The sequence below is a fragment of the Melozone crissalis genome, unplaced genomic scaffold, assembly GCF_028551555.1.
Source record: "Melozone crissalis strain CALT ecotype California unplaced genomic scaffold, PUWL_Pcris_2 ptg000007l_1, whole genome shotgun sequence".
In the NCBI taxonomy this organism is placed as follows: domain Eukaryota; kingdom Metazoa; phylum Chordata; class Aves; order Passeriformes; family Passerellidae; genus Melozone; species Melozone crissalis.
Window position 1 is genome coordinate 7,444,019 of NW_026535785.1, and position 17,853 is coordinate 7,461,871.

Genomic DNA, 17,853 nt, shown 5'->3' on the forward strand with positions numbered 1-17,853 from the left:
GCAGCACGATGTCCCAAGCCGTGCCTCGCAGTACCGCGCCGCGCCGCGCCGAGCCGCGCCGAGCCGAGCCGAGCCGAGCCGAGCCGAGCCGAGCCGAGCCGAGCCGAGCCGAGGGTACCAAAGTGCTCCGCCTTCCCCCCTCCCCGGCCGCCGCTGCCGGTGCCGGTGCCCGCGGCTGCCGGTGCCCGGCGCTCCCGGTGCCCGGCGCTCCCGTCCCGCCCGTCTCCCATTGGCGGCGGCCGGTCCCGCCCCGCCCCGCTCCCCCGCCGGGCGGCTATAAACGGGCGCGGCGGGGCGGGCGAGCGGCAGCGGCGGGGCCGTGCCGGGCCCGGGATCGGGACCGGGATGGAGCCGGGGCTGGAGCGCTGGGCGCACGGCGCGCTGTGGGCGGCTCTGGCCGGCAGCCTGGCGCTGCGGGCGGCGCGGCGGGCGCCGGGGCCGGGCCGGGGGCTGGGGCCGCCGCTGGGCCGGGGGCTGGTGCTGCCGCTGGCGCTGCTGGCCGCGCTGCAGAGCCTGTGCCGCGCCTGGCTGCCGCTGCCCCTGGGGCTGGCCCTGGCCGCCGCCGCCGCCGGGCTGCTGCTGTGGCGGGCGGCGCCCCGCGGGCTGCTGCCGGTGGCGGGCAGAGCCGTCCTTGTCACAGGTGAGTGCGGGGACACGGCCTCGACGCCCCGACGGCACCGCCTGGGCTCGGCGGGGAGCGGAGTGGGGTGTCCCGCAGGCAGCAGGACGCTGCTGTCTGTGGGGTCCCGCTGGGGACCAGCCACCGCTGCCAGCGCATCCCTCATCCTCTTCCACGTCCAAGCAGAACCGGCCAGGCTGTATCTGCCCCGCGAAGCAGGGAGTTGCAATGGCCCCTCGAGTGTTGACCACTAGTTGCAGCATGATGCTGAGAGCTGCTTCCTCTGGAAGCCCTGAGATTAGATGGGACAGAGCTGGCTTTGGACCCTGTCGGCTGGTCCAAGGGCTTCCCTCTCCTCTTCTCCCCTTCCCTTCCTCCCCTCTGCAGTTGTACTTGTTCTTGGAAAGGTTCTCATAGTATCTCTAGAGACTTCAACAGGGCTGGCTACCTAGTGCTGAGCATCACTGCTTCATCCAGAGCTCCATCCAGGGAGCTGCTGGCGACAAGGTCCTCCACTGTGTGGGTATCCTTGGGAAATGCTGCCCAGCTGCTGCCTGCCTCCTCTTTGGGCTGCCTGGTCCAAAGCTCTCTGTGGTCCTGAGCTCCTTAGAGAATGTGCTATGCTCCCAGGTTTTGCACAGCTCTGTCTTGCTGGCTGAAGCTCTTTAGGATATCTTGGTATATACATGGTTTCTCACTCCTTCCTCCTGGCAGTGGAACTGCAGGATGAGAGCCAGGGTCAGCAGTGCACTGCTGTGAGGCAATGGTAGTGGAGAGATGAGGAGGAAGTGCTGGAGCTGGGGTGGTTTTTGCTCCAGGTGTGCCTGGAAGGTGCTGCTGGCTCCTCGTGGATGCAGAGGGGAGGGAAACTTCTGGGTATGACCTTGGCAGTGCTCCCAAGGACAGGAGCCTGCATCCTGGTGGGGATGTCTGTGCGGGGTTGCAGGTGCTGAAGCTGGAGAAAGGAGTTTGCTTGTTTCCTAGAAAATTAAGGCAAGACCTGGGTCCCCCTTCCAGCTTGAAGGGTTCTGTGGCAGCAGTAGGAAGTGCAGGGAATCCTCTCTGGAGGAGGAAGATCAGAGGAGCAAGGCAGTGGATGAATGAATGATTCAACTGAGTGAAGGTCAAAGCTGCAGCAGGGTAGGGCTGCCTGGGGAGGATGTCTGACAGCCATGCGCTCCCAGGTGCCCTGTGGCACACCAGCTCTGGCAGCCCTGGCTCCCTGGCATTGCCTATATAATTAGTGAGTCAGTGACTGGAACAAGGTGTTCTTGCCCCAGTGCATTGAGGTGGCACCTCTGCAGCTCTGATGTGTTTGCTCTTGGCTGTAAATACTTTGTGGTTTTACAGGTTCGAGGCGCAGCCCGCGGTGCGGGATTGGCGTTTCCGTGCTGCTGCTCTGGCAAGTGCCTGCCAAGGGGCAGATGTGAGGGCTGTTTTGCTGGGGATGGCATCCCTCACTTGAGCATTTGCATAGTAATTAGCCTGATTCTTTTATGGATTAATTCCAGCCAACTAGATATTGAGTAGCTGCTCGTGTCTCCTGTGGGAGCAGCCTGGAAGGATCAGCTCGGGCAGAAAGGCAGCCTGACCTTCCTCCTCTTGCCAATGGGAAGCAAAGCCTGGCAGAGAGAGCAGCAAAAGCATGATGCTGGCAATGCTGGGCCTCATTGAAGGTGTGTGAGGTCAGGGACAGAACTTCTGCCATGCTGTGTGTTGTGCTGGACCTTGCAGATCAACTGAGAAATGGCTCAAAGTCCCCTCCTGATGGAGCAGTGCAGGTTTCAGCCTGAAAATCTTTGGGCATCATTTCCTTGTATACACATCTTGGCCGCTGTCTTAATCCTGCAGCAGGTTCAGTGATGCTTATCTAGGGCAAGTTAAGGTGGCTGCAGTGCTGCTCTATCTCCCAGGTGATGAGTTTCAGCTCTTCCAGCTGCCCACTCTCTCCAGGAACAACCCTAAGTTGAGCTCTGCGTGCGATGCTCCAGCCCCACATGCTGTTCGGACATCACTGGCTAAATAAAACTTAATTGTGGCAGGGATTGAAGGAAAACTAACTGTGCAGCTCAGTGGGAAAATAGCAGAGCAGCTGTAGAGCTGCTGCAGAGCAAAGCTGCTGACCCTGTGGTAGCAGCAGGGGCTGGAAAGTTGTGGCGTTTCCCATCTGCTGCAGGTTTGCATTTTGACTGTTGCACGTGGGACTGGGGTTTGGCTGGAGCAGGGATGGGCAGCCACCTGCTGCTAGAGGGGAGCAAGGGATGCTGTGCTTTCCCATGAGGCATCCCCTGGGCTAGCAAAGTGAGTGGTCACTAGTCCCTGCAGTGCTGTGTTTGTCTGGGGCTGTGACCTTGGGGCTTTTGTTCTGCATCCCTATGGTCCAGCTTCTCCAGGAGCGTGGCTCTGGTGGATGCAGCCTGGCTGGGGGCAGAGGGTGAGGAAAGTGTTAATCCTGTATTTCTAGGAGATGTAACAGCTGTTTTCAGGGAGGAGGAGAATGCCCTCCTGTGCAGCCAGGGGCTGGGAGAGGTCAGCCCCAGGAGGATGGTGGGGATGAGGAGGGGAGAGGAAATCAGCTGCTTGGCCTGGGCTGGGAGGGAGACAGCAGCTACCTCCATGCCTCCCTTGGTTTGCTGTCCTGAGCCTGCCCTTGCCTTAAAGATGAGCCCACACCTGGCACAGGCTTTAGCCAAACTCAGAAAACCACAAGGTACAAACATACCTGCAGTGTGGGCAGGGTTGGCATGGGCAGCTGCCTGCCCAGAGCCTGACCCAGCACGGGGAAGCTGCAAGGCAGCCAATACCTGGCATCCCTCACCAAGGGTGTGACAGGGCACTCCAGGGTGCTGTGCTGCTGGCTGGCACCTGTGGGCCAGTGGGGGCAGTGGCTCACTGAGAGCTGCTGGCTCCAAACACCAAACAGCTGGTCTGTGTGTGCATCCCCCTTCCCAAATGTGAAATGGCACTGCTGGGTGTTCTTAGGGCCACTGGACCTCTCAGAGCTGTGTGAACAAAGAGGAGGAGTGCTACATCCCATACTGCTTCCCACTGGGAATTGATACAAAAAGCAGTCCAGCCTCTGGAGCAGGGCAGGGCTGATGGTCTGCAAGAACAGTCTTGGAGGGAGGTGACGAGCTGCCATTTCTTGGCCTCTCCAGGTTCAGGCTGGCAGTGCTTTGTGCAAGGCTGGGCTTTGGCTGGGTCAGTTTAGACATGAACCTACAACATCCTTTGGTTCCTGTGATCTTAGCAGATGCCTGTGGAATTCAGTGCATCTGTTGAAACCATCCAACACAACTGGGTGCCTGGAGGTGGTGGAGGGATGGCCAGGAGCATCCCAGGGCTGCACTGAGCAGCTGGAGAAGCCTCTTGCTGTTGTGTAGCTCTGCCTTGTGTGACTGTGTGGGGTGGTTCTTTGGACAGTAGCCAACTGCCCGATTTACTGCAGATCCTTGAAAAGCACCAAATGCAAATCAGCCCAGAGAGTCTGCCTGCCTGCAGGGCTTTGCCAGAGCAGAGGAGGACAGGAGTTATGATATTGGTTCATATGCTTCAGCTTGGATGGAAAGTTGAAAACAGTGAATTGTTGTTCTGTCTATAATGGTGGTACCTGAATTAGCTCTCCAATAATATCAAACATCAGGATTGCTGCTTGACAGAAGTAGTCTGGGTCTCTTGTATCCTTGCTCTTCCTTGGTGCAGCTTGTGAAGGAAGCTAGGAGCACCTGCAGATTGGTCTGTCTTCCAACAAATCATCTCTGTGAGCAAAACTTGTTGTTGGTCAGGCTGCCCAGACCCAAACCTGCCCTGTCCACCTCTCTCCTCCTTCCTGGCTGCAGGGAAAGTGTGGCTTTCCTGGTGAAGTGTTCTTGTTACAATTGCATGGCCCATTAACAACTTGAAATGGGTCAGAGCTTCAGATCATGTTCAAGGTTAACAGAGGCTTTGCAACTTGCAGTGCTGCAGTGTTTCCCATGGACTCCACAGATGCTGAAGCATCTGCTGGCTGCAGCAGGACTGAGTGATTCAATCCAGATGTTGGGACTCTTGCTTTCTGCCATGAAGGTAAATCCCTTTCTGTGGTTAAAAAAAGCAGTCTGGACTTTGATGTTGTCTTAGATCTATTTTCCAGCTAAACAAGGTGACTGAGAAATGCCGGGGTCAAGGATTCAGGGCTGGCTCTGGGATGGGCACCTCTGCACCACAGCATGGCCAGAGCACCTGCAGAGCACAGTCACAGCCTGTGCTTGGGGCTGAGCCTGCCTGCAGCCTTGCTGTGAGAAATGCTTTGTGCAAAGTTGCTGCAGCTCTCCATAGGTGACTTTCACTCTGCATCTGGAGCCAGTGATCCAGCTCAGAGGTACCTGGGATCTTTCCCCAGCCTAAGTGCAGGGGGTTGGAACCAGGTGATCTTTCAGATCCCTGCCAAACCAAACCATTCTGTGATTCTATAAGTGAAAGCTGAAAATCAGCCTATTCCCTGAAATTGCTCTGATTTTTCCAGAATCTATTAAAAATTAACAACAGAGGCAGCTGCTGCCTCCAAGCTGAGGGGTGGGACAGGACCAAAATCAAACACCCGAACTCCAGCCCTGGTATACAAGCAATTCCTGGTATGCTTGAAGTTAAAAAAAAAAAAAAAAAAAAAAAGGCAACATTTAACTCTAGTTATAGGGTTTGCTGCTGGCTTTTGGGAACAGAGCAGGAAAGCTGTTTTTTCTGCCTCTATCTGCAGGGCTGAAGCTCTCCCCCCGCTTTGTCAGCAGCCCTCCATGGATTTAGGATTCTTCTTTCCCACGTGAGGTTTCTTCAGAAATAGATACCTACCCCTGCTCACCACAGGCATGTGGATAGATATGCTCGGCTTTTTCTCACTTATCTATAAAATAAGCACTTTTGAAGCCTACTAATGACACAGACCTGTTGAGGTGGGAGTTTTTAGCACCGTTAACCAAAAATGATGAGCACAGCTAATTAGGAGGAAAAACGCACTGAGGTTTCATACTGTGGGAGACTGGAGTTGGTAGAGAAACCCAAGCTGGCTTGATTAACCTCAGGGTTATGTGGGGACATGAGAGCAACAAAGCAAAGACTTCCCTGCTGAAATGAGATTGTCAGATGGGAACGGATGCTTTCGGGAGGAGAGAAGTGTAGGCAGTTGCTGCCCTCTAGTCCAATGAGCAGCACATTTTTAATGAGGTCTGGGATTGGGTTACCCACTGTTGAGTCTAGCTCCCCTCAAGCCAGGATCTGGTTACAGAAGAGCCAGTTGCTGCTTTTACTGCTGGGAGCACAGCACAGGATTGGTGGACTTTCCCAGCCAGGGTTTTGTTTGAGGGGGCACTTCAAGGTGTTTCCACCAAATCCTTGCCTTCTCCCCATAGTCTTCTTTCAGTGCTGGTCTAAAACTCCAGCTGGAGGGGATTTTTTTTTTTCTGAGGAGGAAAGGCTGCAGGGCTTTTGTACCTCTTCACCTCCTGATGTCCCTCCTGTCACCTCAGATCGGAGGTACTGCTGTGGAGCCTCCAAGGCCAGGATGGATGGGGCTTGGAGCAACCTGTGCTAGTGGAAGGTGGCCCTGCCCATGGCAGGGGTGCTGGAATTGGATGACCCTATAAGGTCCTTTCTGACCTAACTGTTCTATATTAAGGTGGAAAGTGCTCAATTTTCTATGATAAGGTGGAAAAACTGCCCTCATGCTGTCAGTATGTTGCTACAGGTACAGTTTAGGAGCTTTTCTTCTTAACAGCATGTGCCTGTTACCTCCTTTCCTGCTCCCCTCAGTGGCTGTGGTATATCCACCATCTCCCATTCTTCTGTCTCAGCCTGTATGTGCAACGTATCACTTCTGCTTCCTTTTCCCCTGGAGAGCTGCCAGCCCCTGAGCTTTATCAGCTTCCCCCTCGGGAGCTGGCTTCCCTGTCACACATGGCGCTGTCCTGGGATTTGCTGGCTCTGAGGCTGTAATCTTGAAAAGCAGTTTTTGGCTTTACAGGCTTTGCGGCAGCACTTCCTCTTGTTGGGTGGCTGACCCTGTGGAGCCAGATGGCAAGTGACTCCCAGGCAGGCTGGGAACAGAGAGAAGGGATGGGTTGGAAAGCTCAGGTACCTGCCCTGATGTCTTCTGTGGCAGCTCTGAAAGTCTGGCCTCTCAGAATCATAGAAGCTCTGAATGGTTTGGATTGGAATAAACTTTAAAGACCATCTTGTTCCAACCCCCCTGCCATGGGCAGGAACACCTACTAGACCAGGTTGCTCCAAGCCACATCCCACCTTGCCTTGAACATTTTCAGGGATGGGGCAGCTGCAGCTTCTCTGGGTTACAAGGGCCTCATCCTGTCATGAGTAACCCACTGTGACCAATGTTTGTTCCTCTCTAGGGTCCAGGTGGGGATAAGCTCCAACCCGGGGTATGCAGCCATCCCAGGATGAATTCTGTCTCCCTCTTTCAGCTGTTGTGCTGGGCTCTGCCTAAGCTGAAGGGCACGTGTGGGTGCTGCCCTGGCATTGCCTGGGTCAGAACAACTATGTCCAAGCACATCAGCCTGGAGGGCCACCTTGATGTATTTTGGGGAAAATGCACCAAAGTAGCCTTATGACACTCAAACTCTTAGTCTGAAGAGCTGGTGAGAGAGGTGAAGTGTAAGGAGGGGACAACTTGAGCTGTGTATGGAAAGGGCAGGTGGGTTGAGGATGTCATGAGGCACAGCTCTGAGCCTGGGGGCTTGAACAGCTCAGTGTATTTCAAAAGCTGTTTGGCAGAAGCTCAGTTGGTGTTTGCTCAAGTGTTTTGCTCTGTTTCTAAAAAAAAAAAAAAAAAAAAGTCCCCCGCTTCACATGGATCTGGAAGCTGCAAAAGAAAATAGTTGGTGCAGCTGTAGAGACCATCATGATGTGGGAATGGGCAGGGCTTGCACCACTTCTGCTTGCTTGGGATTGTGGCATGAGGTGGGAGTTTACTCTTGTGACAAGGAGAGTGATGAGCTGGCACCCTACAAGCAAAGAAATATCTCATCACCAAAATACCCCTAAATATCACCCCTAGTGCTCCATTAAAACTGCTGTAGCCTTATTGGGGTGCTGCAAACTCTGAGATGCTTAACATGGTGATCCCCTGGGCTTGCTCTGACAGTGCTTTGGTCAGCACTGTCCCAGCATGGCTTTGTCCCTGCTGGCATCACTTGTGACTTGCCCACAGTGCTGTGTGGGTGGCACTTCAAAGCTCTCCCACAGCTGACTTGTCCCACCGTGTGGTTAGAGGTTCTCCTGGTCATGCCATGGCTGTGGTGCTTTGCTGTCCTGGCTAAAAACACCTTCCCTGGGACGTCCCTGGGTGGTGATGGCTCATGGTGGTCCATGTAGAAGAGCTGTTCTTCCCTTCAGCTGCCTGTGGATGGATTAGCCCTGCCTGTAGCAGACCTTAGGCATGACCTAATGCCTCTCTTTGCTTGTTAGCACACAAGAGGGATGGATATGGGGCTTGGCTGCTGGTTCTCTGGCCTGCTGGGAGTCCCTGGAGAGCCCTTTTGCAGACTAGAGGTGCCCTCCAGCAGGTGCCCCAGCCATGGCTTTATTGCCACCACCTTATTCCCCAGGAGCATCTCCAGATATTACAGAGAGCCAGTGGAGCTTTCTGGCTTCCCAGCCTGTTTCCTACCCAGTCTCTCTCTCCAAGAGCCCAGGTGGATGTGTCACCAGTGCCAGCTTGCCATTGGCACTGATCTTGAGTGGCACTTGATCCTGAGTGATCTGGTCAAGTTGTCTCTGGGCCATGGGTGTCCTTCCCAGCGACAGCTTTTCCTGATGGATGGCTTTCGAGGCTTTGTCAGCTCCATGTTCCCAGTTCACCATGTTCCCTTTGAGGGTGATTATTAACCCAGCTATCACCATAGCTCTTCACAACTTCCCCTTGGAGGGCCATCCATCCATCCCAGATTAGCTCTCACGTACAGCCTGTGCAGGGTGATGGCTGTGCTGCTGACTTCTCTCGTGTATCCCTGCCTGCTGCAAGATGAAATTCTTGGCTGTGAGAGTCTCACTGCTCCCTTTGGGGAGAGGATCTCCCCTCGCTGGAGACAGCAGCTGCCGGAAGATGCCATCCAGCCCCGGTGTGCGGTGAGCGGCTGCTTCTAGGAAATTCCTGTGCTCTCTTTCTGCGAAGTGTCACAGCGGGGCTGGGGGTGGCACTTCCTCCCCCCACCTGTGCCGGCTTGTGAGCCCAGGGTCACTGCTCACCGCAGCAGCGCCACTGCCACGCCAGGGCTGGGTTCATTCCTGGGTCCCAGCCTCTCTGAGCATCCCCCCAGGCACTAGCCTTGCATTGCAGGGGGTGGCTGGGCTCGTTCCTGTCCTGCTGTCCCAGGGCATTAACAAGCTCCTGTGTTCATTAGCCCCACTGGTGGCAAGCAGCATCTGCTGCTCACAGCTTTGGTGGGGGAGAAGGCGTCTGGGTGGCTTTTAGTGACAGTGATGGGGAGGGCTGTGGCCCCTGACACTTTTCTTATTGCCCAGCTGCTTTTGTGCAATCAGTCCCCAATATGGATGCACCAGGAAAGCTCCTGAGAAATGGCTTTTAATCCAGAAGCTGTGGGTGCATTCACACTGGCCTGGGGGCTCCACGTCATCTCTGTCTGGTTGTGTTGGTTGTCTAGGCAGAAAATCACATTTCCCCCCTTCTCTTTGTTAAGTGGGAGATAACTTCCCGGGTGGAGGTGATGACTGTGAGGCCCCAGGAACACTTGGCTAATCCATTGTAATTCACACCATCTGGCTCTGTCCCCGGCACACACGGAGGGGTGGGTCACCCATGTACCCCCTGCCATGGGCATTCTGAGCTCTGCCTTCTGTCACGAGTCTCCCTGTGGGGCTGAGGGTTTGTCTGACCCCTGCTCTGACCCACAGGACCTGTTGGAGGGACGTGTCTATCCTGCCATCAGCAATGCCTGTGCCGACTGTGTCACACAGGGGGGTGGTCCCAGGGGAGCAGGGGCAGTGTGAGCCCCCCTTGGCTCAGGTCCTGCTCAGGAAGGAGGCTGAGGCTTTGCAGGGATGCACAGCCAGGCTGCTTGGGTGGGGGGCTCCTGCATTATCCACTCACTAGGGATTTGGGGATGGGATTTGGGTCATCCCTAAAGGTATCTTCTGGCTTTAATTTAATTTAATTAGGCTTGTGGCTTCCTGAACCCCAGTGCTGAGGACCAGCAGTAACATCACCGGGCCTGCTGCTACCCCAGCCCTGTCTGCCTGTGCTTGGGCACGAGGGCTGCTCCCACAGGGAATGGGGACATGGCATGCCATGCAAGCCAGTGGCTGGGGTGGTGTTTCCTGTGAACAGTGATGACTCTGCATGGGTTGGGGGCTGTGGGTGCCCCTTCCCAGCCCCACTCCCACAGAATTACCTTGGGTGTGGGCAGATGGTGGCTCATGCCTGGCTGGGGAGCCAGGGCTAGTGCGTGGCTGTGGTGGCCCAGCTGCTGTGGGGACAGGTGCTCCTGCCTTCCCCTCCCTATCCTGTGCCCTGCCAAGAATTTGTTCCCTCTTGCCCAGGGCTGACATCACCCCTTTATCACTCCTTGCTCCAAATGTGTGAGCATCCGGAAGGTGTTGGCCACTGGGCCTTGTCCTGCCCACACAAGATTTTGCTGGGCATTTTATCATGCCTGGACCTGCACTGTGCAAAGATCTCCTCCTTGGGTTCCTCTGGGGGACTGCCATCCCCTCTGATGGCACCATCCCCAGCTGGTGCCACCTTGTCCTGTGCTTCTGCACCCATGAGGTGGTCACACTCCCAGGATGGAGCTGAGACAAACAGCTGAGTTGGGATCAGTGCCTGCTCAGGCACCCAGCTGAGCCTCCCTCAGTGCTGCTAAATCCCACACTGTGCCCAGAGAATCCATGGATCCATGATGGCAGTGAATCCTGTCAGAGCCAGAAGGACACACTTAGCTTGGCATCCCAGGCAGAGTCTGAGCTTGAGCCCATGGAAACAAGTGGCTCAGCATGTTAATCATTTGGCCTTGGTGCCCCACTGATGGTGTCCTTGAGCCTGGTGACAGCTCCACCTTGGCAAGGCCTCTTGGACAGGGTGCTGGGACACACAGCTCTAAAGCTCTTTGGGGAGGGGGGACTGATGTCCTGGGATTTGAGGAGCAGCAGGGAGCACCCAGGCAAGGGGCTGCAGAGCTGATGGGGGTGGAGGGGATGATGTCCTTCTGAATGCCCAACTCAGCTGGCAAGCTCCCAGTCGGTGGAAGATGGAGCATCCTCACGGGGTGCCTGAGCTGCCTTGCTGCCAGGTGCCTGGGGCACAGCCCTAGGGCTGCTGACTGACCACACTGCTAGGATGACCATGGGGGAGCTGGTCCATCACAAGGGTGCTCAGCCCTGGGGCAACCCCTCTTCAGCTTCCACACCAGGGTCCTCAGCTGGGGTGGCTGTGGAGGCACCAGATCCAGGGAGCTGCCACTGTACCCAACGGGCTCTGGGCAGTTTTGCAGGCACATGGGAATTCTTTAGCCAAGCTGATGATTCTCACTGCTTAAGTTTTCGTTGGTCCTCACATGTTGTGCATGGTTCAGGATACAGAGGTCATAAGGATGCACAACTTCTGGTTCAGAGATGAGGGTGCTCAGTTTATGGCTCAGGGATGAGGCTGAGGATGTACACAGTTCATGGCTTGGGGATGAAGAAGGCTTGTAACTCGGCTTAAGATGCCCAGCTTGCAATTCCAAAGCTCCAGAATGAGCCTGCACAGCTCATGGCTCATGGATGGGGACTCAGCTCACAGTTGGGGAAGGAAAGTCACTCCTAGGTTGTGCTGGGGTGAGCACTGCAGACCTGTGCTGCCAGCCCTCCATCACGTACCGTGCCAGCAGTGGGGGCAGGGGCAGGCAGGTGGTTGTGGTTCATCAGCTCCCGGGTCACAGCCGTGTTACTGACCCTCTCTGCTCCAATCAGAAAACTGTAGCACTAATTTTGAGCATGTCTGTGTATGGTGGCCTTGGTGCTGGTGCAGGAGAGCAGGGTGAATACCTGAGACAGCAAAATGTCAGAGCGTGCCATGCCTGACTCACCTGAAAGAAATGTGTCCGCACCAAACCGGGACTGCAGCTCCGGCCGGCTCCTGGAGTGAGGAAGGCGAGCGGTGCAGGCTGGCTGGGAGCTGCCCAGCTGGCACAGCTCAGCCCCGGCGGTGGCTCTGCTGTCACCGTGAGGAGCAGCTCTGGACAATGATGCAAGATGCTGTGGTGTCAGTCCTCTTTCCCTCCCCGAGTGGGTGGGAGGGCACCCCTTATGATGATGCTGGAGGCCAAACCTTTTTGCTTGCTCAAGATAAGTAAAATCAGGGCTTGTCATGCCAAAATTCTAGTGGAGGCTTGCATCTCTCACTCTTTGGGGAGCCGCTGAAGTGGCTGGAGCTTTTGTAAAGTTCTCAGGAATTGCTGCTGACCTGCTGCTCTGGGAAATGTCCGGCCGGCCCCTGGTGCAGGAGTTTGTCCCGGCTTGCTGAGCCTGTGCAAGGTTGCTGGATTTTTCAACCTGGACTCGGGTTTTGCTCTGCTCCTGCTGCAGCAAAAGCCTCTGTCTGCTGGCCCAGGGTCCATGGGGATGCGATGCAGGGGGCTTCAAGGTACCTGCTCTCCTCTGCTGCGCTCCCAGTGCTGGGCTCCTGTGCTTGATCTGACCACGTCCCTCCCTCCAGCAGGACTGTGAAACCAGCTGGCAAGCTGGGAGCTGGGGCGGGGGGAACTGGCGCCGGCATCTCCTCGTGATGCAGCGTCCTGGGAGGGCAGCGAGCCCAGCGCCAGCCTTGCTGGGGCTGCACAGACTGCACGGCTCCAGCGCTCCCGGCGGGGCCGGGCCAGCGGCAATGGCTCCCGTGCCAGCTCCGGCGTGGCCAGCAGCTCATGTGCTGGTGGCCATGGGGAGTGAACATGGCCCTGGGAAAGCTGCCATGCTTTGGGGCCACGTGTTATGGGCCCAGGGGGTTCATTGTCCCTCCCTGCACTCTTGGCCATGCCTGAGCACAGCGGATGGGAAGCTGAGCAGCAGCGGAGACCTTAAATAACACCAGAGCATCCTCACCCTCCTGGCCTTGGGCCTCCGGCCAGCCTCCCAGGAGTTTTTTTATTTGGTATGTGTGTGAATAAATTAGAACTTCCGAAACAAACCCTCTGACTTCCCTGCTCCTCTAAGGCAAAACAAACCCTGCCTGACTTGGACAGCATGTGGCTGTGTTTGCTACCTCCTTGCCAGACTTGCCCATAAGAAGCCAGCAAACCTGGCTCTCAGTTTTTTGGGATGTTTCCCGGGGTTTTGAGAGTTACGTGGTGATAGGAAGCTTCATGTTTGGACTGGAAGCTTTTCTTGCCAGCTGCATGGGAGCACTGCAGGTAACCCTCCTGTCAGCTGCGTCATGGTGAGGCTGCGGCCACGAGCACTTTTATTTTTAAACCTTATCTTTATTGCAGTTTTCTCCTGCACTGCTTGGAAAGGTGAAATGCACCTTATCTGTTTGTCTGCTGGCAGTATGCACTGCTCCTAGGGAGGGGAGAGGTGGATGTGCTGTTCCTTCAGCATGCCCTGCGGACCAGGGTTCTGGGGGTGATGCTGGGGCAATGCCAGGGACAATGCTGGGGTGATGCTGAGCCAACCAGGCACACATCCATGATGAGTGTGGGGTGTTGTGTGGGAAAGGGAGGCCCCTGCAGCCCCTTCCTGCCAACTGAGCACCTCTGGGCTGTGTTATCACTCTGGCCTCTGGCCAGAGGTTTAATTACAGGTTTCTGACGCAGCAAGGGAGTAAAATTGAGCTGGGAACTGGGACAGAGACACTGAACTGATGCTTAGCTGGCACCCCAAGAGCTGTGCCTGATCCCAGCCTGGGGGTGTGGAAGAGTGAGGCAGCCAGTCCCTATGCCCACCTCTCACCCCCAAAGGCTGGTGGAGGGTTGCTGAATCTCGTGAGGTAACAGTCCCCAGGGCCACTGTTGTGTCCACTCGGGGTGGCTCCAGGTGCCACACAGGGCCGGTTTTCAGGATGTCCCCACGAGCACCCAAAGGTGCAGGGCAGGAGGGTACAGGGCCATGGGGCTGCCCCTGCAGCGCTCTCCTGTTAATGGTTAATGTGACTGGGCAGCGGTTGTGGCACAGACTCCCCGAGCTATCAGTGCTGCCATCGGCCCCGGGAACAGCCTGTACCTTGCTGCTGCTGTTTGTTTGCATCCTGGCCGCTCCACCCTGGCCACTGGCCTTGTCACCGCTCTGCAACAGCCAGCTCCAGCCCGGGCTGTCTCCCAGCCACCCCGATGGTGGCTTTGCAGGTGCCAGTGTCACCTGTGGCGCCTCTGTTTGAGCAGGGATGGAGGAAATGAGGCTGGGACCGGGCATGGAGCACCAGTACTCTCCCGAGGGGTCCATCCCATTTGGATGCTCCCTTGAAGGATGAAAGGTAACAGGAGTAGACCAGAATCCTTTTATTTTCCCTCACCCTTTTTAATTCCCTCATGCCTCAGCCAGGCGAAGAGGTCCTCTGCCTCTTGATCACTTTCTGGGAGGCGAAAGGCATTCGGCAAAAGTCTCCCACGGAGCCTTATGCCAGCTATGAATGGTGCTTGATGGAGCTTTTAGAGGCTATTTTGAGGGCTGATGGCCCCGCTTCGCTGCAGGGCTCTGCGCTGTTCTGTGGGTTTGCCTGCAGCTCTGGGGAAGATGGGGCTGCAGATAAAGGGAGCGTTTTCTTCCTCCTGCAAGGGAGAGAAAACAGAGCAGCTCCATGACCTCCAAATGCCCCAGGGCAAGGTCACATCCTAGTGAGTCAGGAGCCACAGCAGGGTGTGGAGCCGAGGTGGTGCTCAGGCAAGGAAAACTGATGCTGGGGTGGATGTTTGGTTCCTGCGGTTGGAGAGGCAGAGCTAGGGGATCTTTGGAGGCTGGAGACAGACAGAGGCTGTCACTGGCCACTGCAAGGCTCTTCCCATCTCTTTCAGGATGTGACTCGGGCTTTGGGCAGGCAACAGCCAGGCACTTGGACATCATGGGCTTTCGGGTGTTTGCCAGCGTGCTGGACCTGCAGAGTCCTGGTGCCCAGGAGCTGCGCCAGAGCTGCTCATCGAGGCTGACGCTGCTGCAGATGGACCTGACCAAGACAGAGGACATCCAGCGCGTCCTGCAGCATATCCAGGCCCACACCAACAGCACAGGTAGGAGCTGCCTTTGGCAACCTCACAGAAGCCCACAGAACTCCCTGGGACCTCAGCCTGCAGCCAGCCTGGCAGTGGCAAACCTCCATGTGTCTCCACGGGGGGCTGCGTCCCTGCGCCAACAGCCTTTGCCAAGCTCTCTTGTCCTGGGGCACCCTACAATTCCCTTGCAGGACCCCCATCAGCCTGGGGAGCAGCTGGAAATCCTGGGGTGGGGCTTCCCCATTCAGGTCACCTCTTCAAGCATCCCATTCCCACAGGACTCTGGGGCCTGGTGAACAACGCTGGGTTCAATGACACCATCGCCGACGCTGAGCTCTCGCCGCTGGGCAAGTTCCGCACCTGCATGGAGGTGAACTTCTTTGGCTCCCTGGAGCTCACCAAGGGGCTGCTGCCCCTGCTCCGCTCTGCTGGCGGCCGCATTGTCACCGTGAGCAGCCCTGCAGGTGAGCAGCCTCCCTCCAGTGTAGCACCCCCAGCACCCTCAGCCCAGGCACGGCTTGAGCATCCCCATGGTGTGGTGCAATTCCCACCCCCAGGCGCTCCTTCCTTCCAGCCAACTGGCACCAGGAATATCCAGGATGAGCTGGCAGCACTGCTGAACCCCACAGCAGCCACCAACACATGAGGAGCCAGGGGGATTGGGGACAGTCAGCCTGGTCACAGGCAGCACGGGCAACCCAAGCCCAGCTGGCATGTGCCTCCATTGGCGATGACAGCCCCAGCCAGGGTGGGAAAATCAACTTCCTTTCCCCTGCCCTATTTTTTGCCCATTAAAACACACTAATCCTCCATTGGGGATGACATTCCCAAGCTTTAGCTGGACAGGGAGCAAAATCAATTTCCTCTTCCCTCACCACTTTTTTTTCCCCCCATTAAAACATTAATTTGAAGCTATTTTCAGTTGTTTTGTCAGCAAAACAAACCCTAAGCCATTTCCTTAAGCAGGGGCCAGGAACACAGCCCCACACAAGCCCTGCCCTTTCCCCCCACTTCCCTCTGTCCCTGCTGGAGCACTGGTTCACTCATTCTTTCACTCCTGCCAGGTGACATGCCCTTCCCCTGCCTGGCAGCCTATGGGGCCTCAAAGGCAGCCCTCAGCCTGGTCATGGACACCTTCCGCAGCGAGCTCCAGCCCTGGGGCATCAAAGTCAGCCTCATCCTGCCTGGATACTACAAAACAGGTAAGAGGGTCAGTGCCTGCTCCTGCCTGTGCCTGTGGGCAAAGGACAAGTAGCCCAGGGAGGCAGAAAATGGAGCAATGGGATGAGCAGTTGGTAGTGCAAGCATGCAGCTTCTGAGTATCTCCAGCCATACAGGGACAGTGGCTATCCTGTGGCCGTTGGGCTCTTGATGGATTGAAACAGCATCAGGATCAAGTCCTTGACCAGTCCATAGCACTAGGACTGGTCAAAGCAGCTCAGTCACGTTTATGACAGTGGCATCCCCACTGCAGGCAGGGTCCAAGACCCCTGGTCCAGTCTCAAGCTAGCAAGAGCCACTATGGTGCTACTACTGTACTTCCCTCGTGGCAGTCTTTGCCAGGGTCTCAGCTAGACCTTTCTGTGAGGCTGGAGGGTGACTGGGGCTGCTGGCACCCATGGCAAGGGGGTTGAAGTGGGGGGCCCACACAGCTCACAGGGACTGTTTCCTTGTAGGGACAACGTGTGACCCTGCCTTCTGGAACCTGCACAAGCAGCAGCTGTTGGCCAGCCTGCCCCAGGAGCTGCTGCAGGCCTATGGTGAGGAGTATGTGGAGGAGATCAACCAGCAGTTCATCCAGTTCATGAAGGTGGCAGTGGAGGACCTCAGCGCGGTGGTGAACAGCATCACAGAGGGGCTTCTGGCTGCCAACCCAGCCGTGCGCTACTACCCAGGGCAGGGCCTTGGGATCATGTATTTCATACACCGCTACCTGCCCTACTTTGTCCGAGACTTGTTCTTGAAAGGATTCTTCATCAACCCCAAGCTGCCCCGAGCCCTGCGGCGAGAGCACCACAAGGATGTGAAGAAGGCCTGACCTGGGCCTGCCCAGGGCCTTCTCCAGGGCTCTGCAGGCCCCTGAGCGCGTGCAGAGCCAAAGGCACCGCCCTCCTGCACCCTGGGGGAACAATCAGCACTAGACGTTTAAAACCAAATTTCTTTCCAAAATCAGGTAGATCTATTTTCTATTGTGCAAGAATCAACATTTTCTAGAGACCTTGGTTTTGTATTTTTTCTAACCATGTACCGTCCAAGAGGCCCATCCCCGCCTGACGCAGCAGCTCTGCACCACAGGCTGGGATGTACCTCCTCAGCTACCACCACCTTCCTTACTGCTCTCAGAGCTGTTTGTCTCCATCCCCTCTTGGCTGGGTCAGGGCTGGGACCCTGTGGCCGCTGCCTCCCTGCCACTCATTACACACTCCACACGCTCCTGACGAGTGCAGGGGCCAAGAACAGGCTGCCAGTGCTGCAGAGCTCTTCATGAGATGAACTATGTGATTGTCACTTTTTAAATAAATCCATTCTTGATATTCCAGCAGGCTCTGGCTGTCTCCTTCCACAGTGCAGTGCTGCAGTGCTGCTCAGGGATGCCCAGCCTGTGGGCAGAGCTAAGCTGGTCATGGCTGGCACCGCGCTGAGCACTGTGGCAGGAGCCTCACATGCAGCAGCAGGTGCCACAGGTACTCCCAGAAAAGGGCTCAGCCTGCCAGGAGGGATTTGTGCCTGTTCCCTGCTCCTCCCCAGCCCTGTGCCAAAAGCTTTCTTTTGCTTTGCTCCGACTCTGTGGCCCTGCTGGGGCAAGGATGGCAGCGGTGACAGTGGCCCATGTGGACAGCCCCAGGCACCAGGGACAAACCATGCAGCTCCCTCACCTTATGGACCATTCCCATAAGGCTGCACCCCTTAGCTCAGCAGCCAGGCACTGTCCTGGCTTGGGCTGGAGGGAGTACTCTGGGCCTCATGGGGTGGTACCATGATTCCTGTGGTACAAACAAGTGTCCCAACTCACACAGGAACCACACGAGGCTCCACCACCACAACTACCAG

General features: G+C 56.4%; 1 protein-coding gene across 1 annotated transcript; it reads left to right on the plus strand.

Moving 5' to 3' along the window:
• Positions 1–345: 345 nt before the first annotated feature.
• Positions 346–17,706, plus strand: HSD11B2 (hydroxysteroid 11-beta dehydrogenase 2). The gene is made up of 5 exons (XM_054269601.1): positions 346–640; positions 14,608–14,820; positions 15,081–15,266; positions 15,867–16,004; positions 16,479–17,706. The coding sequence occupies exons 1-5, from the start codon at positions 346–348 to the stop codon at positions 16,838–16,840; spliced, it is 1,194 nt and encodes a 397-aa protein (XP_054125576.1). The 3' UTR covers positions 16,841–17,706.
• Positions 17,707–17,853: the final 147 nt, after the last annotated feature.

Excerpts from the sequence above, each read along its gene's own strand:
- HSD11B2 (XM_054269601.1), top strand. The coding sequence starts at position 346 with ATGGAGCCGGGGCTGGAGCGCTGGGCGCACGGCGCGCTGTGGGCGGCT. Across the intron at positions 641-14,607 it reads CAGAGCCGTCCTTGTCACAG|GATGTGACTCGGGCTTTGGG; the intron begins GTGAGTGCGGGG and ends CATCTCTTTCAG. Across the intron at positions 15,267-15,866 it reads CACCGTGAGCAGCCCTGCAG|GTGACATGCCCTTCCCCTGC; the intron begins GTGAGCAGCCTC and ends CACTCCTGCCAG.